This window comes from Asterias amurensis, chromosome 3 (genome assembly GCF_032118995.1).
Source record: "Asterias amurensis chromosome 3, ASM3211899v1".
NCBI classification, from domain to species: Eukaryota; Metazoa; Echinodermata; class Asteroidea; order Forcipulatida; family Asteriidae; genus Asterias; species Asterias amurensis.
In genome coordinates this window covers 18,733,855-18,760,267 of record NC_092650.1, presented here as the reverse complement: position 1 = coordinate 18,760,267, position 26,413 = coordinate 18,733,855, and the positions used below count along the sequence as shown (strand labels likewise).

At 41.0% G+C, this 26,413-nt stretch overlaps 1 protein-coding gene across 2 annotated transcripts in view; it reads right to left on the bottom strand.

Moving 5' to 3' along the window:
- Window positions 1–26,413, bottom strand: part of LOC139935149 (neural-cadherin-like) — a 57,261-nt gene that overhangs the window by 7,182 nt on the left and 23,666 nt on the right. Inside the window, exons 10-32 of one of the 2 annotated variants that reach the window (XM_071929618.1) lie at window positions 26,000–26,154; window positions 25,358–25,695; window positions 24,432–24,636; window positions 23,480–23,660; window positions 22,308–22,451; window positions 20,279–20,556; window positions 18,229–18,529; window positions 17,780–18,019; window positions 16,979–17,229; window positions 16,004–16,242; window positions 14,876–15,033; window positions 13,292–13,528; window positions 12,412–12,618; window positions 11,113–11,136; window positions 6,905–7,011; window positions 5,730–6,143; window positions 4,748–5,016; window positions 4,087–4,429; window positions 3,088–3,203; window positions 2,219–2,505; window positions 1,625–1,797; window positions 886–1,156; window positions 230–410 (exon numbers count right to left, since the gene is read on the bottom strand). In XM_071929618.1, coding sequence (XP_071785719.1) covers window positions 230–410; window positions 886–1,156; window positions 1,625–1,797; window positions 2,219–2,505; window positions 3,088–3,203; window positions 4,087–4,429; window positions 4,748–5,016; window positions 5,730–6,143; window positions 6,905–7,011; window positions 11,113–11,136; window positions 12,412–12,618; window positions 13,292–13,528; window positions 14,876–15,033; window positions 16,004–16,242; window positions 16,979–17,229; window positions 17,780–18,019; window positions 18,229–18,529; window positions 20,279–20,556; window positions 22,308–22,451; window positions 23,480–23,660; window positions 24,432–24,636; window positions 25,358–25,695; window positions 26,000–26,154 — 5,119 coding nt within the window. The remainder of the gene's footprint in view (window positions 1–229; window positions 411–885; window positions 1,157–1,624; window positions 1,798–2,218; window positions 2,506–3,087; window positions 3,204–4,086; window positions 4,430–4,747; window positions 5,017–5,729; window positions 6,144–6,904; window positions 7,012–11,112; window positions 11,137–12,411; window positions 12,619–13,291; window positions 13,529–14,875; window positions 15,034–16,003; window positions 16,243–16,978; window positions 17,230–17,779; window positions 18,020–18,228; window positions 18,530–20,278; window positions 20,557–22,307; window positions 22,452–23,479; window positions 23,661–24,431; window positions 24,637–25,357; window positions 25,696–25,999; window positions 26,155–26,413) is intronic. The other variant, XM_071929619.1, reaches the window with a different exon arrangement.

Here is a 26,413-nt window from a genome sequence, read left to right as displayed (position 1 = left end):
ACAGAAACCAGCGCACCTATTGGAAAGAGAAGGGGTTTGCCCCAGTGTTCCTGCTTTGATTGGCTGCATATTGCGCCACAGTGCTTTGTAAACCACAAGGAATTGGTCTCATACTTCAAGCTCCACAAATACCTTCCATGAAAAATACTGAATGTTGAAGTGCCTTGAGCATCACTGAGTGACGAGTATCAGCGCTATTTAAGACGCCCTTATATAAACAGATACTTACCCACAAGTGTATTCCCTCCACAGGTCAATACAGATGTATGACGCTGGACAGGGGTTGCTCAAGCATGGGTCGTAACTTGAGCAGCCTTCGGTCACACCATTGGATGGGGTCGCTGTGCCGTACGCCGTTGATCCCGAGAATCCCAGATAGAAGTTGTTTATGCGAGGATCGTTCATACATCCTGTGTTGTGAGGAATGATGTAATTTCGTTAAAGTCATGTTAAAGATCAACTTGAACTAACTCTTTTTACTCTGTTGTGTTAAGTTTTCTTCCCTATAATTTTCTCAACCAATTTTGGTTGAAACAACTAGCCCCCCCCCCCAAAGGAAAAAAATTAAAATAAAATATTGAGCTACTGTTTTGGTTTGAAGATAATGATGGTAGAAAGCTTCCCTTGAAGTACTAGTAAATAAGTTGTACATGCTAAAATAATTTTTGTCTCCTGAGCTGAACATAATTTTTCTGACATTTCTTTACTCATTTCTCAAAAGCTACAGCACCTCAGCAAGTAATATTTTAAGGGAAGCTTTCCAGTATTTTTTTATTGTTTAAGTTTAATGTAAGTCTGTGGACATTGTATTTTGTGTTACAAAAAGAACCCAGACCTTTAAGGTTTTTTTTTCGTGAAACTTGGCATTTACTGATAAATATCTACCTATAAAATCTTGGGAGATCTCCACCACCCTGACGACAAACGCTCCCAGAATCAGACTGTTAGGATCGACCTCCAGCCTGCTGTACAGACTCTCATGGTTCTCCTTCTGTCTGACGCCGCCACCGCCGTCGATCTTCACCGTGATGTAGTAATCAAAGCGCTCCAGGCGAACCGTATGCCAGTCCCCATCGTCCACGGCGTACTGGTCAAGGTGGACGGATTTCTCCCCGTCGCCCAGATTCCAGCGACTCCTGACGAAGCCATCGACCAACTGCGAAGAGAGAGAGAGAAGGGGAAAGTTAAAATCCACTTTGATTCTGCAAGGACTGGCGACAATTTGTTTATTACTCAAGAAACTTGGAAAATCTAGGTATTTTAAAGAAAATAGATTAACCCTTTTAAAGCAGCCAAATTAACACAGAGGCCCAAACTCATACAGCATAAAACAGTGCTCAACACATTTCTGCTATTAGCAGGATACCAGTCGCGAACTCTACATGTGACATGGTTATGTTGCTGGTAACCTTATTCTGGTGAGCACAATTTTGTTGTGCTTAGCTGCCTGAGAAAAAAATATTGCTTGGAACTTTTTCTGCTGAGCAAAAAAACAAGCAAGATACCAGTCGCAAATTGCACATGTGACATAGTAGTTTGGCTGGTAACCTAATACTGGTAAGCATAATTTTGTTGAGCTTCGCTGCTAATAATCAGTCGGGAATGTAAATTCCTTATCTCTTACCTCTATAGATGTGAATTCCAAGCCGTTCTGGTTGGTGATCATCCACAGCAGACCTTCTTTCATCCGTGTGCGGAACGTCACTTGGTAGTCACCCATGCGATTGTCCAGCTGGGCTGCAGGCAGTAGCTGGTAGTTGACGTAACTGTCAGTAGCAAAGTCGTAAGGTGGGGTTGCTGTGGAGAAAGAAAGATCGTAACAAAACAAATAGAATTTGATACGTTTCGATTCCCTTCAGGAGATTTTTCTATACACTGATTTAATGTTGGCCATTTTCAAAAATAACTTCAAACTGCTGTTGTTTGATTAGGTGAGGTTTGCGGTAGTACCATGTATAAATCTCTTTTGAGTAGTGTGGGTTCTGAAAAGAACCGATGGTCGACAACTCAACGTTTCGCTTTTTCCTTTTGACTATTCAAAAGAGGTTTACACAGGGTGCGGCCGCAAACCTCACCTAGTTATACTTCCACCATGCAAAGTTTCAAATCCTACTTACTCTAGTTTGATTGTGTAGTTTTTTTGTGTGGGGTTGGAGAGGGTTTTTTTTTTTTTTTTTGGGGGGGGGGGGGGGTGAAGCAATTTGAAAGTATCACTTACATGTATCGCACACATCTCCCATGAAGCCTGGATGACACAGACAGACGAAGGTGTTGAAGTCTCCCTCACACGTCCCGTTGTTACACTCCCCGCATTCCAAACGGGAGCATCCCGGTTCCGTGCCGACGGTCTTCCCGGGGGTCTGGAGATCGTACACAGCGCCGTCCTGCTCGACGTTTCTCATGCAGCCGTCAAAGCCAGCCCCGAAGGTGATCTCGCTAGGGTAGGTAAAAGCGGAGGATTGGTCCACCCCGCCGAGTTGAAGGGGTGTGTTGACATTGAGAAACCTAGAAGGGGAAAGAACAGGTTGTTCATAACTTCTGTAGCTTTCTAATAGATGTTAAATTTGCATCAGAGATACAGAATATTATTTGGTTCTCTATCTTAGGGCTAGATAGCTCAGTTTGTATAGCATGGGAGTTAAACCGGAGGTCGTTTATTGAAATTCATCGCTAGTCAATTTGTCTTTGTTCAACCTATAGAAAAAGAACCCGGACAATGCCGAGTGCATCATTGTGCGTGTGATTTCCTCTTGAGACCATTTTTATGGGTGCGCATACACCTTTTTTAAAGTGAGTATGGTAACAGGCTTTGCCATACAGCAGAGGTCATTAACGTTAACTAATGAAATCATGAAGAAACGGTCTTTAAGCGTTGTCATCTTGCCATTTTGCCATGCACCCGTGTCACGCGATGATGATTTTGCCATACATGCAGTATCGATACGCAGCATCCACAGACGACACAGAGGGTGGCCGAGCTCAGCGTTGTCCAGGGTTCCATTTCTATAGTTCAACCCCAAATTATTATTATTATTATTATTAAACATGGTTTATTTTCTTTGAGAGCAGACAAGGGTGTATACTGACTTGTTATCTCCGGGTGTGACGCCTGTGCTTTTACAATCGTCAGTTTGCTGCATGGTGGAACTGGAGGCCTCTGTGATGTTTGCACTCTTACAACGATCCAGCATGAACTCAACGCTCTAAATCACGATAAAGGAGATGAAGAGAAAATTAATGTTATAAGCGAGACATCATAAAATATGGGCACATAAATGTATTCCAAGATTTCTGAGACAGCACATTGTAAACGGTTAAGCCTGTTTAATACTTCCAATTGTTATTCAATTGAATTAAAGTACCTCGATGTGTAAGGTTTCTGTGATTTTTTTTATTGTGAATGTGGCAATTATCTTGCAAGAGTATCAAAGTGAACTTAAGACATAACACAATTATAATAATAATAATAATAATTTGGGGGGCTAATCGTCATTACTCGCAGCTAGAGCAGAATTGCGAAGAACGTGGCTACAACGTGTTCGATGAGCAGGCATGCAAGGGCACAATCAGCTGCCAGCCACATCAACCCATTATGACCACAGAGCACAGCCAAGATCGAAAGTGTTTGATTTTTTCCTGAGGGTGGAAAAACCGGATAGTCTGGGAAACCCTTGTGGCACAGCAGAGAACCACCGCACAACTCAACTCACATATGGCCCCGACCTGGAAGCAAACCGGGGTCACCTTGGTGAGAGGCGGGCGCTTTACGCAGAAGCCAGCCGTGCCACCAAATAGATCTTCTTCGAGTTCATCTCATTTTGAGTTCATCTCATTTTGATGATGGTCTTGTAAATAGATACTGGTCTGGTAGAGCATGGAGATGTGCATACTAACCATAGATCTAATTTATATTAAAGAACTAGAGGGACTACTCGCTAAGTCACACATGGAACCAGCTGACCCACCATAGGCCAAAAAACCTTTGACTCAATGGCTTATAAAGGTCTGCTCAGGAAAATGTTGACTCTATGAAACAGGACTTTTGTTGTATCAATGCTACACAAACCCCTCACACAAAATTCATACCTTTCCATCCCGATAGACATCCAGTCGATGCCACTTGCCATCGCCGAGGTCCGCAGTGCTAGGGATTTCCATCCTAAGCGTTCCAGATCCCAGGTTGATGTACAACACTGGCTTCTTGCTCTCCAACTGGATCAAAATATAATCACTCGGCAGGTCCCCGGGGGTCAGAGGGGTCATGGGGCCGTTGTAGAGTATCACGCCGTCCGGTAGCGTAGTGATGAACTCCACCATGGTGTGTGTCTGCTCGCACTGCTGCAGGGAACCGAAGTGAGCGAAGCCGTCCTTGAATTCGCGCATAGTCTGCTCGCAGTTTGGACCGTTGAACCCAGTAGGGCAAGTGCACCTGTAGGAGCGCAACAAAATTATTAAAATTCTAAATTTGAGAATTTCAATCCTCTTCCAAACGTTCCTATTTTGAGGGTAAAATGTCGATCATATTTTGAGGTTACATCCTCTTTCTAGATTACCATATTATGCGATAAAATTTAATCGTCTTTACAAATTGAAATATTTTTAGATTTAATCATCTTTCAAGAATTTTATAGTTTTGGGAGGTTTAAAATCATTCTTCCAAGTAACTAATTAACCATATTTTGGGGTGATACATGAAAAAGATAAAACCAATGAAGAGTAAAAAAAAAACACCAAATAATCAACTTACGTATGTCCCCCACCCTGGGTGTCTTTACATGTACCACCGTTCAAGCATGCGTCAAAGTCACACGGACCGGGCTGTTGGACGTCCGCCCCGCACACGCACTTAGCCACAGTGCGCGTGGTGATGGACGTGAAGGAGGCTGAAGGAGTGTTGACCACAGTGGGTGTAGTGTCTATCTCTAGGACGTTGGTGCAAGCAGACTCGCAAGCCGACTCCATCAGACACATGTCAATCTTGATCATGCCGATGGTCACGCCCAACGCTTCCGCAATCTGTACACAGTGCAGAAAGAACAATAGGAAGTTACACCAGGGAACCGACTTGGTCAATAATAGAGAGGTTTACAAATACGTGAATGTGAAAGTTTTTTCTTTCAACTTTCTCTTGCAATTTTGATGACCAATCAAGTCAAAACTTTCACAGATTTGTTATTGATGCATATGTTGGGATAGACCAAGTGAGAATGTCCAGCCGTCGATTTTACCAAACTCTTCCTAACTTAAATTTAGTCTTAGAGACCATGCCCTCTGTTGCCCATGGTCTTGGCCTTGGTGCCCCTTCAAAACTTTCCCACAGTTTTTAAAAGGTTTCCCAATGAACATTTTCAATGGCTTGTTATTTTATGCACATGTTGGGATACACCAAGTGAGAATACTGGTCTTTGACAATTACCAAAGATCACCAGTGCCTTTAAGAGCCTTGGAATCAAAACAGCACTGTCATATCACACTACCGACTTGATCTAAACAAGACAGTGCATAAGGCATAGCAATGAAGATAAACAACCTTAATCCTGTGCCTGTTGTGACAGCGTAAAAAACATCATAACATGGTCTGGTTTGCCGCTGGTTTTTCAGTATTGATTTCATTTATCATTTTCATGAGTCTTGAAATCGTGCAGGGCGCCGCCAACAGTATAAAAAACTCGAGCTCGAGGGGGAAGAGGGGGGGGTTGGTGGGGGAGGGGAGGGAAAACAAGACTAACCCTGTCCCTGTTCTCCAGAGCTGCCCCGTCCATCTTTTCCGGTGGGTAATACGGCGACCCGTGAGCAGAGTAACGAACGTCAACAGTGTTCGGCTGCCCCTTGACATTAATGATACTGAAGATGTCCACATTCTCCGGTTTAGCGGGGATGATCTCGGCAAGGATTCCCTTGAGGATGTCGATCTTGCTCAGCGACCCATCAGCCGGCGTCTGGATCAGCTCCTCGGCAGTCACACCTTCGAAGCGGAAGGAGCCGGAGCTCCGAACGGCTTCCTCTGGCAGGTCGCGCACGTCTACTATGACCGTGGATTCCGCGTCAGCGTACTCGCCTGTGTCCTTCACTATGACGTCAAACTCGTACAGGCCACCTGGTGTGCCTGCTAGGATGGTCACTTGACCGGTGTCCTCGTTAACCTGTGGGTTTTAAGCGAAGACGGTACAATGAAAAACAAAACTATACTGTCAAGGGCCAAATTTCATGGAGCTTCTTAAACACAAAAAGTAGTACCTCACAAATGCTTACCAGAAAAAGGTTATTTATATATATATTTTATCCATACATACTTATCCATACACCGATGTGTGTTTGCACTGTACACTCGGTACTTTCCTAAGTCCTGTGAAAAAATATCACAGGCATATTACTCGGATGGGATTCGAACCCACGACCCTTGCATATCTAGAGCAGTGTCTTACCAACTAGACTACCGAGATTGCCCGGTAGCTAGAGGCAGTTCGAATCCTATGTTTTGGCAGTGTTTTTTTTTTTTTTGGGGGGGGGGGGCGGTAACACCATGTGTGTATTTACTTGGCAGGTAGAGTTTGTTCTTTAAAGAACTGTCTTGCTATTTATTCTACTACCACGGATTAGATTTTTCAGATTTTTAAGGGAGACTTCTCAGTTCTGAAAAGATTTGTCCTGCAGAACAAGATAACCAGCCTTGAAGCATCATGGTTACAAGTATCTCGCTTCAGGAAACAGGTCTCACAACTGGTACTCTAACCCACTCTCTGCTGATCAGAAACACCAGAGTTTGAATTGGGTGCTCTAAACCGCTAGGATTTGACATGCCAGGTAGAGTGTCTGTCTGTTTGTTTGTTTATTTGTTTGTTTGTTTGTTTGTTTGTTTGTTTGTTTGTTTGTTCGTTTGTTCGTTTGCATATAATGCACTCACCTGAAAGTATTCGGAAGGGAAGTCGCTCTTTGTTGAGTAGGTCTTGTCCTCAATGGTATCAGGATCCTGTACGCCAACGAAGCCGATTGGAGAAGTGGGAATGTTTCCTAAAAAAAAGTAGCAAGATAAAAAATAGATAAAATATGACGTCACTCTAAAAAAAACGCGTAGGTATATCATGCAATCTGTGCTGCTGAGTATTTCAACAATGGATTTGTTTTCAATTCTCTTTGTATATCAATGTGGGTTTTTTTTTTACAGCAAGGTAAACAAAGTTTAAGTACCACAGTCATCATGAAGCTCACACCATCAATGGCAATGTTTAGTACTTTTACAATGTTTCTATAATTTGCTTATGTTTATAAGTTCATTTTAACAAGTCATAGGTACGCATAATTAAAACATGCCTGTTTACATCATACAAATGAAACTAGTTTAAACTCAACTGAGGGGGCTTTTATTAAAATCAGCTGAAAAAAAGCACAGGCAGACAGTTGTGTATAGTTTAAAAACAAGAGGAACTTTTTTAACCCTATTCGAGTACATCAACGCAGGTTACAAAACATCCACTGAAATCAAATCAAGTCACTTTTGGCCGAAAAAACTCTCAACCAATTGATTTAAAATCTGCACACATAATTCCTTTTTATTTCTCATTCAGATTATTTTTCAGTCATTCTATTTTATCCGTAGGCATTCAAGACCACACTTTGACCATTCTTAAAGTTGAAATTCTCCTACTTGTTTTACACTTGATGTAGTTGAATGGCAAACCAGCTCTTGCTGTTTGCTTTCATGAAAATGAACGAGTCTTGTGGTCTATTAAATGATATTGATTGATCTTATTTGATCAGTGAATGCCAAACTGATGAAATTCAGTTACGGAGCATTCATTTTCAAACGAAATTGAATGAGCCTGTTGTTAAAATGCAAGCATGCAACTGTAACTTCACCCAAAAAGAGGAAATTAGAAAATATCAATCATTTTGTACAGTATTTTTCAATTATGAATGGTAAAACTGAGATAAAAAAAAAGATGGTAATCAGCTGATCCAAGGAAAAGTTGCATGTCTCATAATGAATGGATATTTGTTGAAATTGGCCGGGAAAACTTATCCTACACAGACATGTTGTTGCACTCAACACATGGTGTTATTACAATCTGTGATTATGTTAGTAGTACACAACTCAAATGAAATTAGTTCAAATATGATGAAGGGGCAATCCAGTCGTAGCCCTCGCCATAGACTGGTGCCCTGTCTTCATCAGCCAAAGCCAGGCACTGGTCTTAAGGCCCCCCAATGATTTCATTTGATACAATGTCTGTGTTACGATTGGTCGAAGGTGATTGACATGTGCCAGCTTGCACTTTGGACCGTCTGTATACAATGAAGGTGTGCATAATGTTGTGTACATCATGTAGTGTTGTTTTATTCAAAATGCATATATGTAAATGTGTGAATTGACTGTGAATCTCCAAGTGAAATGAATGCAAGGTCAATGGTCAAAGGTACATTTGTAGAGGTCTGTACATCCGCTTAGGGCTGGTATCTGGCATTATTCACAAGCCTCGAAGTGTGACCATGGTAGCCATGGCCACCAAAAGAAGACTTTAGAACACTAGATACATGTAGCAGCAGACTTACCAGGGCCCAATTTCATGGCTCTGCTAAGCAGAGAAAAGGTGCTTACAGAAGCAGGGAAGTATATGCTTACGGCAAGCGTGTTTCACAGGTTACCGGCAAATTTTGGCTTGTGCACTCGTGTACTCCACGTTGCTATGCATTCTCTGCTTACAGCTAGCGCAGAAATTCGGGGCTTGCACATAAGCAGAGAGTGGTGATCGTAAGCGCAGAATTCATTGATAAGCAGAGCCATGAAATTGGGCCCAGGGTAAATTTCAACTGTAGATCTGAGCATCTGCACATTACCAAGAACTGTGGATTTACCTGGTATGTCTGCTGCCACCTAGCGCCCCAAAGGTTCCCCATTCAGCCATGACCTAACTTTCCATTACTCTACAGACTAAGGGTCATGTCACACGAGGCAATTTCAGGCAACCAGTTACAGGTAATCTCCAGAAAAAAGGGCATTCCCATTCGATTGTTAACATTTTTCTTGTGTGAATCGTAAGACAATGTTTTCAAATTGACTCGTGTGCTACCAAAGTGTTCCTGTAGCATGCACTGAAGTTGGTTGCCTCCAAGTTGACTGCAAAAGTTGACTGCAAAAGTTGCCTCGTTTGACATGCCCTTAGAGTTCAAACATTCAGTTCTCTTTGAGACTACGGTAGACAGAGAACAGTCCCTTGTTAAAAAAAATATTGGCAAAATAAAAACACTCAGCGCGAGTCTACAGTTGCCATCATTAAGCCATTTTGAGATATGGTGGACACATTACTTTAAAGACAGTGGACACTATTGGTAATTGTCAAAGACTAGTGTTCTCACTTGGTGTATCTCAACATATGCATAAAATAACAAACCTGTGAAAATTTGATCTCAATTGGTCATCAAAGTTGCGAGATAATAATGAAAGAAAAACACCCTTGCCATACGAAGTTGTGTGTGTTTAGATGCTTGATTTCGGAACCTCAAATGCTACTTTTGAGGTCTCGAAATCAAATTCGTGGAAAGTTACTTCTTTCTGGAAAACTATGTCATTTCAAAGAGAGCCATTTCTCACAATGTTTTACACTATCAACCTCTCTGCATTACTCGTTACCAAGTAAGGTTTTATGCTAATAATTATTTTGAGTAATTACCAATAATGTCCACTGCCTTTAAGACTATTTGGTTTGGGTAAATTTGTCTGTATACGCCAAAACCAAACAGTGCACTCATATAGTGGCCACCATACCTCGAAAAGGCTCATATGTTATTAAACTCGAGCGGGAGGCACAAATTGGGTTTTTTTATGGCACTGAATGCATAACTCATAAGGCATCTTAAGGGTTCGTTCGTTTAGCTTCCCTGGTACTACCCCGCAGTGCTCACTCGGGTGAGCCCCTAACTAGAGCTAAACGAACGACCACTCACCGCTCACGTAGTGGCGCCGTTTACCTAGGGCCAGCCCCAAAGTGACCCACTCCACAAGCAGGGCACTGCGGGCTGGCCTGGGTGAGCCCCTGGAATGACGTCAAAAGCTATTTGAACGTACCAGGGCAGACCGGGGATGACCCAGTAAAGCTAAACGAACGCACCCTTATTGAGTTCATAACATAACAATCTTAGGAAAGTATCGATGCCAACACAAGCGGAACATATCATGTTACAGAATACGTCAATGAAACAAGTATTAAGGGAAATGGGAAAACGAGTAATGCCGACAAGGTGGCACAAAAGTGCAAATATGCAGACGATCAAAACATCAAAATGAATGAAGACCACAACAAAGGGCGAGTCAAAACGGAGTTGACCAAGATTTATGATTTAAAAACAGAACAACAACTGACACTCAAAACCCCAGTGATCCACATATTAAACAAGCATTCATTCCTACTTATGGTAAAAAAATAATGAAAAAAATTGATAATTTCTAAGAGAAGTTATGCCTGTTTTACTGAAAGCACTCATGTTTGTAGCTGTCCATTTAATGTTAATGCTTGACTGAATCTAATCATCTGAGTGAGAAGCAAAGGGTATAAAAAAATAATTCATTTGTTTTGTCAAGTATTCCATGGACAGCTTGCAAAATGAGTTCCTTGGACAAAAAGAGACATAACTCCTCTAAGGAATGATCAATTTCTTTCATTCTTTTGTTCTAATAAGCGAGAGAGAGTGCTTGTTAACTATATGCTTAAAAGAACATGTTGCCTGTAGAACATATCGTAAGAGTAGAATACAATGATCCTCACAAATATGCCTTAAAACTGTACGGTTTTCCTTTTACTTCGTCGACTAACATGGTCGGCCATTTATGGGATTCAAATTTTTGACTCCCATAAATGGCCGATCATGTTAGTTCGCAAAGTAAAGGGAAATCCGTACAATTTCAAGAAGCATTTGTGTGGATCATTGTATTCTACTTTTAAAACATCTTTCCTACCATATGCTTTTCATAACAAACGGTTACAAATGCTTTTTTAAGGCAAGGTGTTCCTTGAGTGTCATTTGTTTGTTTGTTTTGTAAAACATCACCAATCCCGGTCAACTTTTTTTTTGGACCCACCCTGTATCTCTGATTAGAATAAAAACAAAAGCACCTACCAATCCGCGTTTCGGCAATATTCCCTGCAGAAAGCACAATATGAATGTAGGAAGGTACGGAGGGGAAAGGGAGTTAGTCAACCACGGTATGAACAAGCATGCTAAAGCACATGGAGTACACTCTATGACAATGTCAAGGCCGGGTCACACCCAAAGATAACGCATTCTATTTGTTAAATGAGCAGGTGCGTATTCTGCGTGGATCAATTCAACCAATACAATGCGTTCTCTTTGCGTCATGATCGTTATCGTTTTCGTTATCGCTGCAGTGTGACTCGGCCTGAACTGTTGTTTTCTCATCCCTAAGCTTTCCAAAAACCTGAGCCCAGTTTTATAGAGCAGCAACCCCTTTGGCCTTGGTGCCCCATAAACTTCAAGATTTTCCAATATTTAATTTTTCACAATTGATTTCTCTAATGGCCCCTTAAACACGACACCACAGTGATCTTGTTATTGTTGTTGCTTTCTCCAAACCTACATAAACACATGATCACCATAGAATACAGAGCCATTGATTGGAAGGTGTGCAGCACATTCATTGAGCATCCAATCTTGGGTTTCACTAGAGTACTACCAGATTTGTAAATTAGAGTATTACCAGAATTTCTGAATGTCACTTTTTGTTCATTTCTTTACTGCAGGTTCGGCAAGCCTACCACCCAATTTATCATCGTTCCGCTACATAAAGAATTCTTCACTTGTATGCACACCGTCCAGCAAAGAGCATCATGTTGATGTCCCATAACCGCAAAACTCCACAAGAGTATTGTTATCATGTTGCACACCGCTAGGAAATGCCTCCTTGCCCCCTGGTCATTGCCTTGGTGCCCTTTACAGTTTCCTCATAGGGTGCCCTTGCCCTTGCAAAAGCGAAGCATCCAGGCCCTTTTTCAATGTAAACCAATAAATTTTCTACTGAACATCTACAGTAAGCAGTGGCAAAAGGGACTTGGAGAGGAATCAGGGCCCAATTTCATAGAGCTGCTTAACACACAAATTTGCTTAGCATGAATTGTTTGCCTTGATTAAAACAGGATTACCAACCAAATTGTCACGTGATATTCAGAATAAGCAGACAAAAGCTGAATACATGTAACTGGCAATGTGCAACAAATGGAAATTTGACTGGTACACCTGTTTTTATCAAGGAATAAATTTCATGCTAAGCAAATTTTTGTGCTAAGCAGCTCTATGAAATTAGGCCCAGCTCACAGGATTCTAGTAAGCGTAAAATATCCATGGTAAGCAGAGCCATGACAGTGGAGTCTGGAAAGGGAGAAACTGAGCTATGATTCCTACCTTCAAAACTATAGACCAGCATCGTCTTCGTCAGACCAAAGTGCGGGTTGTCGTTCTCGTCCAAAACTGTGACGATGACGTCGCTGACGCCAATGTTGCCATTGTTGCCGCCCGTGAACTTTTCAGTGATTTGTATTGGGATTGTGTAGAACGCCTGCTCTTCGCGGTCGAAGATTATTGGTTTTGTCCTGATAGTGAAAGTGTTACCTGCAGAGGAAATATATCCGGAAAGGGGCGGAGGTATCAATGGTCAGATTCGTTTATATATGTGTATTCAGAACAAACAAGATTCCATATGGTATTTTGTTGTTCATTACTGAAATATTTATCCACTCAATTGGGGCGCTTGCACTGTGGAAGCTATAAATAAAATAAATAATTAAGCAAAGTATTGTCGTGTCAGTGCACTTGATTGCGAGATCAAAGTCATGGCTAACACTAATTCAAGAGTGGTCCCATTCAGAAAACGTGTATCCAGGGCCCAATTTCATAAAGTTGTAAAGCAGAAAACACTGTTGCTAAACACAAAAGGAGTGGGACACCAGTTGCCACAATGTAAATGTTATGGAATTTTGAGTGGTGACCAGTTTCTGTTAAGCAAGCTTATACTGCGCCCATGCAAGTTTTAAAAAAAGCCTGTAAGCACAAAAATTTGCGCTATCAACAAGTCTGAGAGAAGCTGCGTCGCTGGCTGTGTTTAAATGCCTCCTCAGGACATTTTTATTCCCCGAACATCCTAATTTGCTCCTCTTGGCTGTTTATTTTTGGCTTGTTGTTGGTCTTTTTTTTTTTTTGCTTTGTCCCTTATAAATGCTTTGTTTTATTATTATTATTACAACCCTAAGGTTACTGCTTCATTCAACACTGCACGCTCCTTTACCGGCTGTATTTTCATAGGTGAACTTAGCCGTGTCAGGGTTATTAGTGGTGACCACCTCGTACGTGAACTGATCAGCGCCTGTGGTGTCGTCATCCGTTGCTTTCAGCTTGACGACCAACTGAACTGTGTTCACATTTTCTCTGATGGTGGCGTTGTACTCTTCAAAGCGAGGGGGTGTGTCATTGACGTCATCGAGGACGAGAGTGAGGTTTGCTGTGCCTCTAAGCGGCGGTTCACCTTTAAGGGAGAAAAAAAGAGGCATTGATTTAATACAGGGATGAGATTTAAAGGACTGGATACTATTGGTAACTCCTCAAAATAATTGTTAGCATAGACACTTACTAATGTGTTAAGCGATCAATGGAGAGATGTTGATAGTATAAAACACTGTGTGAAACGAATCGCTCTGTAGTAACGTCGTTTTCTAGAAAGTAGTTATTTCTCACTAAAATATTTTAATTTGATTTCGAGACCTAAAAATTTGATTTTGAGGTCTCGAATTTAACACAACTTTATGTGACAAGGGTAATTCTTCTTCCATTAGTATCTCGCAACTTCGTCGACCAATTGAGTTTACATTTTCAAAGGGTTTGTTATTTTGTGCAAATGTTGAAATACACCAAGTGAGAAGACTGGTCTATGACAATTACCAAAGGTGTCTAGTGTCTTAAGCGGATTTGAAACTTTTAGAAGAATTACTCAAGGGGTCTGGGCCACCCTTGTTCTGCTCAATTAAATTCAATTTAATTTCTTATATGAACGTCACGTTAACAAAAAAAAACATGAAAATTGTTTTCCAGTGTGCATTCTTAGAACAAAAACACATAGAGAGCTATTGTAGACCATGAACGTCCCAGATGGTACAATTCGGGATAATTAATGACTTTAATTAATATACATCACCAGAAATACACACCCACAAGTTTGGACACGATGTGGACTATTCCTTTCTCCCTTTACAGGTTCTCTCTAAATAGTGGGCCGCTCACCGAATGCAAAATACATCATATGAGGACCCGTTTAAATTTATCGCAAGTGGTCTTGCTAGCTTGTTCAGTATTGAAAAGCATCCCTTTTTAGATATATATATATTGACAATGACAACTTAACTGCTCCTTCAAACTTTAAAGGGTAAACCCTGAACTTGGTGACTGCTTCACATCTTTCCAAAGAGCTTTATCAAGCTCCTTGCCTGATTGGTCAGTGGACCAATAAGGTGCATGGTGTCAATCGGGAACTAACACCCATTCCAGACAGGCGGTCCAGAGCCGTGCCGAACTAAACTCTGAATTCAGTTCGACGCCTGAGCTACTCAACGCGCGCTAGTAGTCGAAAAATCGACAACTGCAGTCGTTCTGAACGACTCTGGAGCACCTTGGTTTCAAGCATTGATCCTATTATGAGACGAACCTAATGTAAATGTTATGTATAAGTTCACCATCTAAAACTGACAAATTTTTGGGTCGACCTAGAGTTGCTCCTAATCTATTTGTTCAAGCTCCTAATCTATTTCTTCAACGCGACTCTGGCGTGCCTGTCTGCAACGGGTGTAAGACCACTCAGAACCACAAACTGGAATCTTACCTAGGTCGGTGGCCCAGAGGATCAAATTGTGTTGGGCTTGAGTCTCTCTGTCCAGCTCTTTGGCGACTCGAACTTCCCCACTACGAGTTGCTCCTGAACCCATTGGCTCCGTTATCATAAACAGACCGTCCGGATCAGTCTCTGGGTCAATTGCAAATCTATTGATGGAAAATTTAAATACATTTTCTCAGAGAAAATCAGACAAAAAAGGAAATATTTTAATTTCAATAATAACAATAATTCAATATTTAATTAAATAAAACAAGTATAAACAATTTAATATTTATTTTAAGGTCGATTTACTTATAATGTACATTCATCCAAGTATGAAAATGCAGAAATATATACAGGCAAAATGTCTATAGAATCCTATTGGATTTATATAGGATTCCTTTAAGATTCTTATAGATTTGTCCTCACTTCTTTGATTCTTATAAGATTCCTTTAAGATTTTTTAAGTTTTTTTTGGGGGGGTAAGGGATGATCATGTATTTTGCCTTTTTTTTTCTTCGTACAAACTAGGAAATGAATTTATTTGTTTTTATGAATAATTATTCATACAGTGTATATACTACTAAAAAACATTTGTTCACCTTTCCAAATATCTATTTTTTATTTTATTTTATTAAAATAGAATTTTAATCCAACAGCAATTAAAAACAAATGTGCTTAGCACAAACACAAACTGATGAGCAAATTTCACAAAGCTGCTAAGCATAAAACAATGCTTAGAAAATGTGTAAGCAAAAGATAGCAGGGAACCAAGTCACAAACAACATGGTATTTGGGATGATACCCTATTTTGAGCTTATCTTCTTTTGTCTACAATAGCAGATAAATTTACCAAGCACCATTTTTGTCTTCTGCAAAGTGGATCTGAGACATTGTGCTCAGGACACCAGGCCCTAATTTCATGGAGCTGCTAAGCACAAAAACATGATAAGCATGAAATCTTTGCTTTGACAAAAACAGGATTACCAACCAAATTTCCACGTGATTTTCAGGATAAGCGAACAACAGCCAAACACCAGTAACAAGGCAGAAATGTCATGCTAAGCAAATTGTTGTGCTTAGCACTTTCATGAAATTGGGCCCAGGGGAGATTTTGTTCTACCAAAAAGAACTTACGTGAAAACACCAAAGTCTCCAGCTTCACTGTCTATTGCTGTGACTCTCTGTATGACTGTCCCCACGACTACACTCTCCAGGACATTGGAGGGGTAGTAGGCGGGTGAGGTGAATGTCGGAGTGATGTCGTTCACGTCCACCTTGGTGATGGTGACTGTGGTCGATGCGCTGGGGTTGATGTTGTCAGACACTGTGACGGTCAGCGAGTAGGAGGGCGGAGACGACTCATAGTCCAAGGGCTACAGACGAGAAGGGATACCGAGAAAACTGATTGAAATACAGTGAATTCAAACTAAATAGACCTTATGTACATGATGCCATACCAGTAGGGTGTCCTCACATAGAGGTAAAATGGCGGCCGTTCATCGGTGAAACCTGTGTGCCGCATGTACATATCTGCGCACTTTGATTGTTTCGACATTGTTTTACCTCTAAGATGCCAGCTGGATGACATCAATGCACAAGGTCTAATGCGACACAACACTTTTTTACAAGGCACCCTGTAATGTAAAACATTACAGGGTGCTATGTAAAAAAGGGAGTAGGTCTCATAATTCAAACGTAGTCTCACATACCTTGCGGGAAAATGCCGAAGTGCCTTGAGTGACGGATATGCACGTTATGTAAGAAGCCACTATTTTTATTAATAGTATTTTTAGAGCATTGGTTAATGCTCAAGTACATTTAGGCACTCTGGGCTTGATTTAACAAAAACACTAAAGCCTGGTTCATTCATATTTCCTTCGAATGTGAACGCTAGCGAATTTGACGTCATAACTGTTTTCACTTGGAATGTATTGTAAGAGTTTAGCACAGCTCAAGTTCGTCAAATTCAAATTTACTCCCCCCCCCCCCAAGATGCACTATGGCTTATTCTATACAAATTTTCAGTGGTACACACTGCATTATAAAATGTTGTCAATTCATTTCCAATACATTCATAATTTCGATAACAATTTCAATCAATTTTGTTACCTCATTTATTTGGACGATGCCAATAAGCGTGACTGGATCGGAGACGATCGCAAAATGGTTGTTACTGTTACCGGCCGTGATCTCAAACTGGACGACGTCATTGAAATCCACGTCAGCGTCCATGGCGGGCAACTCGATCACCGTGGCACCACGCGGCAGCGTCTCCAGGGCGTCGGCAGCGAATGGCCCACCCACAAACGAGGGTGCGTTGTCATTCTCATCGCTGATGCTGATTATCGCTGTTGTGGTTGCTGTAAAAAAAAAATGAAAACAAATCATTAGGGCCTTGTTTCATAAAGCAGAAAATACTGCTTGACATATACTGCTCGGCAAAGCAGGAAAGCCTGTGAGGGCAAAGTGGGAAAACTTGCAGGTAGTAGGAAGCCTGCTTACATAATAGTATTAACAATGAACAGTTTTTATATAGCACATTTAAGTCTCAAAGCACTTTTGAGAAGTGAAAGAATAAACCATAACTATTGCATACAAAAATTATATACATTTATCTTTGGGTTTGAAAGCCCTACTCTGCAAATCGGGGTGTTCCATATGGTTTATCTTCATTTTCTTATGAAGTTTTAAAACAATGAAACAAAAAACAACAAAAATATGATTGGGGGGGGGGAGGCGTAGAGGTTTAAAAAGACGGATTTCGGTTTGAATAACAGAGAAATCACATCCCCGAAAACGATCGTGGCCCAACTTTTTTTTTAGGGGTTTAAAAAGGCAGATTTTATATATAAAAAAAAAGAAAAATCACATCCCTGAAAACAACCGTGGCCCAACTTTCCCAAAACACACCTGTGTCGCCGGCGCCATTGCCATCCTGAGCCTGAATCACCAGCTGGTAAAAGTCCTGCGTCTCTCGGTCAAGCATGGCCCCCGGCCTCACTGTTACCTCCCCTGTGTTACCGTCAATGTCAAACAGTTCAGCCCCGTCATTTTCAGTACCCGTCCCGCTGACGGTGGAGTAGCCGATCTTGCCGTTGGGAGTGGTTGGGTCATCAAGATCGACGGCAGTCACCGTCATCACTGACGTTCCTGTAATAACAAATTTTCAATTTATGAAGTTTAGGTTCCTTGTTTGATTGGCTGCATTGATTGCATTGTGCTATGTAAAAGGAGTAGGGCCCATAATTCACACGTAGTCTCACATACCTTGCAGGTAAATACTGAATGTTGAAGCTCCTTGAGCATCACTGAGTGTTGGATATGGGCGCTATATAAGAAGCCACTATTTATAAACTCACCTCCGGCTGAATTCTCTGGCACTGATCCCCGGTACTCTAAATCGGGGAATGTCGGAGAGTTATCATTGATGTCATCAACAACAACGATAACATCGGCATAGCCGGTGAGTCCGTTACCGTTGGCGTCTGTTGCCTTAGCGACAAACCTCCACTCACTCTCCTCTTCCCGGTCCAGCTTGGCGTTCAGCATGATTTGCCCCGTCGAAGTGCCAATGGTGAATTTGTCACCAGCCCCGGATCCTTCCAAGGAGTATTTGATTTGTGTTTGGTCGGCGCCAGCGTCGCCATCATTCGCTGAAACCTGTACAAATTATTAACTAGGTATTAATGTCATCCAGGAAAACTGCGCACCGAGAGCAGTAGAACTAATAAAACATAATGGGAGACTTTCGGACAGTCCTTTTTAACAGTTCTCGCCAGTAGTGTGCATGGCCAGACCTTCGCGCTCACAATACTGAGCATGTGCGCACATACTCAGAGCGGCAAAATGAACCATTATGTTTGCCATTGCCAGCATCTCAAAAGTATCCCATTGGAAGAGAGCATCCTCTCTTAAAGGCAGTCGACACTATTGGTAATTACTCAAAATAATTATCAGCATAACACCTCACTTGATAACGAGTTAATGGGGAGAGGTTGATAGCATATTAAAACATTGTGAAAAAACGGCTCCCTCTGAAGTGACGTAGTTTTCTAGAAAGAAGTAATTTTTCACAAAACTGATTTCGAGAACTCAAGTTTAGAATTTGAGGTCTCGAAATCAAGCATCTGAAAGCACACAACTTCGTGTGACAAGAGTATTTTTTCTTTCATTATTATCTCACAACTTCAACGACCGCTTGAGCTTAAATTTTTGCAGGTTTGTTATTTTATGCATATGTTGAGATATGCCAAGTGAGAAGACTGGTCTCTGACAATTACCAATAGTGTCCAGTGTCTTTAAAGCCAAACCCTATCTTTGGTTATGAGAACCGTTTGATTGTTTTAATTCTGGAGATGTATAGACCGATCCAGGCGCGCAAGTGCTGGGCGTTTTCCTTTTCACTTTTTATGGGAATTGAATGTCTTCCTTGAAAATCTATGAAATTTCCTTGACATTGCTGCTGGATATAACAACGTACTACATTCTTGATAAGTTTTTTAAATTAAGCAGAAAGTAAAATACTGAAATTCTGACAAAATACCTTGCCGATGTAATGCATTTTAGCAACATTTATGCAGTTTCTGCGTCTTTGACCCCTAACTCGCCTAAGACAAGCACCTTTTTCAAGATGATTCGGCTTATATTTTTTTGCAAATATTTGTGGTCAGTGATCTACATTGGTATATCATGGTGTCCTGTTAAGGAAATTGTGTTATTCGTTGAGGAAAACATTTAATTTCCATAAAGAGTAAAAAGAAACATGATTTCCTCATGTCTTTGTGCACAAAACTGGGCACATGTACACCCCAGCAATGGGGCGCGGTGCTAAACACTTGCGCGCCCGGTGCGCGTCGGATTGGTCTATACAATAAAACTAACATGTTAAAAATTCATTTTAAAAATCAGACTTCAGTCGGCTTCTCAACCAGGTACTACTTTATTGCCATTAAAGCCATTGGACACTTTCAGTAAACAGTATTGTCCAAGGCCCACACTTCGTGTATCACAACTTATACATAAAATAACAAACCTGAGAAAATTTAGGCTCAATCGGTCATCGGAGTCGGGAGAAAGTAACGGGAAAACCCACCCTTGTTTCCGCACGTTTCGCCGTGTCATGACATGCGTTTAAAATAAATCCGTAAGTCTCGCTATCGAGATTTTATATTGTTTTAATGTTTTCTCAAAAAGTAAAGCATTTCATGGAACAATATTTCAAGAGAAGTCTTTCACCATTACCTTCTGTAAACCCTGTAAATTATTTGTAAATCTGTGAACTTTTTTTATTTTTCTGTACCGAAAGTGTATCACTATTTAAAAATCCCAAATTAAGGTTGGTGGGTCAAATGGGGTCAAACCAAACTCAAAAGAACCGAAACGTTGAAATTACTCTGAATGAAACCTTACCTGCAGTATATCTCTTGGGAAACTATCGTCTTCCTCAAGGACATTAACAGTGTAGACGTCTTGTTCAAAGATGGGTTTCTCGTCGTTGATATTGCCCACTATGATTCGTATGGTCGTTGTGGCTACATTCAGCCCATCGTTGGCCGTGTACTGGAGCCAGTACTCTGTCGTGAGCTCGTAGTCCAATGGGGAGGCAATGCTAATCTGTCCTGTGGTGGGGTTGACGTCAAAAGCACCCCGAGTGTTGTTGGCGGTGATCAGGTATCGAGGTACGCTGTCTGTTTTTTTTTAAACAAAAACACAAGTACATTTTAATCTTTGGAGGTAGTATGCTAATATTCACACCAACTCATGGTCGTACAGTCCAGGACTGCACTTACTGCTTAAATAACGGGTAAAATTTATTTTGACTGCTCGCAAACTTTTCCAAAGTGGTATACACTGTACATAAACTCGGAAAGTTTTACTGAAGCCACAGAACCAAAACATATGCTGTGTGTATATGGGTTAGCACACTCTACAACAAGAAAATGACCCAAATCCAACTTGCCGCTAACATCTAAGAACATGAGGTGTGTTGGATGTCAATGTGTTCAATTTCTATGGGGCTTTGAAATTACGGGTGAACAAAAACTACTCAAAAAGAGATATTTACATGGTGTTACTTCCAGTTATTTCACCATACAAAGTTTCAAATCCTACTGATTTGTTATAGTTTTTCTGGGAGCTTGCCTCAATTTTGTTGTAAAAGAAAGACCTAGAGTACAGCTGTCCTACACAAACATCACTGTATAAAGGGGGGAGTTTAAATTTAAAGGCAAAGTATACTTTAGGGTTTTTTGAACTGTTCAACCAGAATTTGAAACCCACACTCTACTGCTGACAACAGTGCTTAGGTCCAATAAGCCTGGGCCCAATTTCATGGCTCTGCTTACCGTAAGCACATAATCGGCGCTTGCGGAAGCAGGGAATTCTGTGCTTACGGCAAGCGTATTTCACGGGTAGCGGCGAATTTTGGCTTCTGCGCGTGCGTACTTCAAGTTACTAGGCAATCTACGCTTACAAGGCTAGCGCAGAAATTCAGCGCTTGCACGTAAGCGGGGATAAACAATCGTAAGCGCAGAATTCGGCGGTAAGCAGAGCCATGAAATTGGGCCCTGGACATCCGACATCACACTTCGAGGCTCATGAATAAAGCCAGAGAGTGGCCACTAGCCAAGGTCAATTCCCGTCCATATGCACCTTTGACCTAGATTCATATGCCGACAACCAAAAATGCAGCTGCCAAACGTCACCTCGGACCAATCAAGACACAGTAACAGTAAGCTTATGTCACTGCAGGAATATCCAATGAAATCATTGTACCCAATGAAATCACTGGTATGAAATCATTGTATCCAATGAAATCACTGGTATAAAATCATTGTATCCAATGAAATCACTGGTATGAAATCATTGTATCCAATGAAATCACTGGTATGAAATCATTGTACCCAATGAAATCACTGGTATGAAATCATTGTATCCGATGAAATCACTGGTATGAAATCATTGTATCCAATGAAATCACTGGTATGAAATCATTGTATCCAATGAAATCACTGGTATGAAATCATTGTATCCAATGAAATCACTGGTCTGAAATCATTGTTTTCAATGAAATCACTGGTATGAAATCATTGTATCCAATGAAATCACTGGTATGAAATCATTGTACCCAATGAAATCACTGGTATAAAATCATTGTATCCAATGAAATCACTGGTATGAAATCATTGTATCCAATGAAATCACTGGTATGAAATCATTGTATCCAATGAAATCACTGGTATGAAATCATTGTACCCAATGAAATCACTGGTATGAAATCATTGTATCGGATAAAGACAGAGGACCAGTCCAGGGTCCGGTAAACTTGACCACTCTGCCACAACACGCCAGAAATTGACAACGCATTCAGCTGTGTCTGGATAATAAGAGGCCATTGGGGATGTTTAAAGAGTTGATTCGGATAGACTGGGTTCTGTACCTGAGTCCACATCTGTTGCCGTCACAATGATGACCTCTGACCCGACAGGTAAGTTCTCCGGAACCGACTTCTCGTACATGTTCTCAGCAAATATAGGGCTGTTATCATTAATGTCGATCACATTAATCGTGACCGATGCCTGATCTGTAAATGGAAAAAGATATAGATGTCAATCCTTATTTTGTTTTATTAAGGATATGCAAACGGTGATTTTAAGTACCTTTAAAAAGGCACTGTACACTAGTGGTAATTACTTAAAAAAGTTGTTAGCATAAAAACTTACTTGGAAACGAGCAATGGAAAGCTGTTCGTAGTATAAAACATTGTGCGAAACAGCTCCCTCTGAAGTAACGTACTTTTTGAGAAAGAGGTAACTTCACACTCAAATGTTTGAATTGAACTCAAGACCTCAGCTGAGGTCTCGAATTCAAGCATCTGAAAGCACACAACGGACAATGGTGTTTTTTTCTTCCATTAAACTTCAACGACCAATTCAGTTCAAATTTTATGCATGTGCTTAGATAAACCAAGTGATGACAAGACTGGTCTTTGACAATTACAAAAAGTCTCCAGTGCCTTTAAAGCAGACTAGTCATGCAAGTAGCAAAAGGTCAAACAGAAAAAAACACAAAAAAACTTAGCATACGGTTTGTACGTTTGTGAAAATATTGATAATTGCCCTTAATAGATTTGTTTTGCTATGTCCCAATTTGTACACAAAAGCAAAGTGAGGACAATCTCGCTCTGTCAAAATATTTGAATCCCTTTTGCTTAATTGTCATGTTTCAAGGAGTAGACACCACCACGCATTTTATCAGCAAACAGATGTGTTTGGTTTTTTTGCAATATAAATGAAAACTATGGTACAGGGGATGCAATTGAAACCTTTTTGAGAAGCCATGAAAATTTTGTCACAGTCATCTTGGTCTGATAACGAAGCATTTTGAATGTTGTGGGCCTAACATTTTACACGCGTTCATCATTCCACATTCATTCCATACCTCTATTGGAACTCTTTAACTTTGCTAAAATAAGTTTTTTTCCCCCTGTGATGGCAATTCAAGTTTTCAGAAAATCTTAATGTTAAACAGAGACGAATGACAACAGAACAACATTACATCAGGGGGAAAAAAACCCACAGGTTTGACTAAAGTTTTAAGCTCTATTGTTACCTGAGTTTGGCTCCCCACCAAGCGCGGGAATGTCAGATGGGGCGCCATCCTTGGCCAACACTTGAAAGACGTAAGACGCCTTCGTCTCACGGTCGAATTTAATCGAGGTCGTTATGACTCCAGTTGTTGGGTTGATGTCAAAGTCATTGGAATTTTCACCTTCAATAATTGAATACGTCACCTGAGGAAGAAAGCTCAAGTTATTAATCATCTCTTAAAGATGGTGGTTGGGTTGGCGTAGTTCTGTTCCAAGAACTAGAAGGAAGGCTAGCAGGCCTGTATGCTTTGTTTTGGAAGGGGTAAGGGCACCAAGGCATTTTCTCCTTGGTAAAGGGCACCCTGAGTATTTCAAGGGCACGGAGGCAATGACTAGGGGGCACGAAGGCAATTGCCTTTGTTGCCTCCTTGAACTATCAGGCCTGGGCTAGGGATAGCTCATTCGCCATGGCTGCCCCGCGTCAGTGGAATGAGCTTCCTGCTGGCTTGAGAGAAGCGATTTCGATGCCTGTTTTCAAAAGTCTCCTGAAGATATTCCTGTTCCACAACCAATCCTAATTTGATTGTTTTTTTGTCCTCGTCTCCTGTAAAGTGCTCTGTTCTTGGTATAGCGCTATATAAATGCTCTGTATTATTTTTATTATTATTATTAGTGGTATCTTCCCTCGCCTTCAACCTCTAGGACCCCCGTTCAAATCCATGAATACATGTAGGGTTTCAGTTCCTACCCAACTGCGTTGGTTACCCTGGAATAATTCTCCGGGGCTTTTCTCCCACACCTAAAACTAAAAATTCCGTCTGTGTCTTCAAAACCAATCAAAACACAGCTATATGGAAAGCTTCACTGCACGTTTATCCAATGAAATCATTGTGTCCAATAAAACACTGGTTCTATAAAACCACTACCTGTCTTTATCTTTGCAGATAAAGATGTGTCTCTAAAAAAGGTACCCACCCTTTTGAAGGCGGCCGTGGTGTCGGCATCGAATGCCTCGACGGTGATGATCGTAGGGTTGGCCGTCTCCTCTGGGACTGCAGCAACGTACGTCCCAAGGGTGAACTTTGGGCTCTCATCGTTCACATCGATCAGGGTGACTTCAAGGGTGGTGAAGGCAGACAGTCGGGTCTCCACACTGTATGCCTGCATCTCCAGACGGTAGCTGTTCACATCCAGATATCGGAGGTGTTATTTAAATGAATCAGGGATGAGAGTAATTTCTGGAACTGGGATCCAGGGCCCAATTTCATAGAGCTGCTAAGCATAAAAATTGGCTTAGGATGAAATTTCTTCCTTGATAAAAAAAAACAGGATTACCAACCAAATTTCCATTTGTTGTTTAATTGTTTGTTGATGGTATTCAGCTGTTGTTTGCTTATCCTGAAAATCACGTGAAAATTTGATTGGTAATCCGGTTTTTATCAAGGCAAAAGTTTTATGCTAAGCAAATTTTTGTGCTTTATGAAATTGGCCCCTGATCTTAGATGTAGAAATAATGGCATTTCCACCTATTGGTGCCCCCTGGAGGTTTAAATTCCTTCTACCTTTAGGGAACAGTATCCTCAATGGTAGAGAAGTATATCAAACAGACTGACTTATCTTATTTTGAGAGAAATATACAGCATTTTCTGTTTACCAGGCAAACTATAACCAGTCTGAATTCAGATAAAAGTCTAAACATTTCTTAACCATGAATGCCTCATGTGAAAGTAATTCCGATAAAAAAAAATTGGAAATGGAAATCTGCTGAATAAACTTTGCTGAGATCGCACAAGGTGGCCATTCAGCAATAGGGGCAGTAAGGACGATGGCATGGGTTGGGTGGTGGGGGGGGGATATTGGGTAAAAAAAACAACTCTAATCCAAACTTGTTTTTTTCTTACCGCTTGGTTGTCTCATAATCCAGCTGCGATCTGACGATAACGTTTCCTCCGTCGGTTCCGGGGCTCCTAAGGATACTGAACTGATCGTTGGAATTTGTCTCTGGTATCTGGCCGATCACGATATCGTACGTGATGGAGTTGCCCGAGGTGGCAGGCCGAGCTAGGACAGCTTGCACGATGTCATTGACGGGAGAGTCCTCACGGATTGATAGCGGTCCATAACTTTGATCCCACGTCGGCGGGTTAACGTCGGTGCCGATGGTCACTTGGACATTACTCTGACTGTTCTTTTGTCCATCTGAAGCGATTACGCTAAAAGTAACGGTCGACCCGGAAAGCTAGGAGTTACAAAGAAGGAGAACAACATCAAAAGGGGGAAGAATTTCATCTCTGTAAAGTTATCTCAATGTAACTTTTGTTGATTTTAAGACCTCTAAAAAAAGGCTGAATGTAGTTCAGGAGATTCATAATAATTTGTATGCATATAAACTAGAATCAATTTATTTCAATGCCTAATGATGGCGTCATCTACAAGTTAAACTATTTTGTGAAGTTTGTAGGATATGACCTCGGGAAGTGTGTCTTTGTTAGTAGACAATCATACCCAATTGTAAAAGAAAAAAGAACTTAGCATTGACTTACCGGCTCCACAGGTACAAGTGGAAATATGCCACCTTGCTGATTAATACCAAATTGGTCGGTGTTTAAACTGTACTCTATTAAGGGATTCTCATCTGCATCCTCCGCCGTTACAGTAAAAAATACGTCAATAATTTGTGCAGAATCACTCAGGAACACTGAAATGAGAATGATACAAGATTGGACGCTTGAATTAACCACTTAACGCTGGAAAATGTGCGGAGCATCAAAGGTATTATTGACACACAAATGGATGTCAGAATAAAGGAACACGCTGCCTTGGATCGGTTGAGTTGGTCTTTGAAAAGCCTTTGTAACCGTTTGTTGTAAAATGCATATGATTAGAAAGATATTTTAAAGTAGAACATAGTGATCCACACAAGTATCATTCGAAATTGCGTGGTTTTCCTTTTTAAG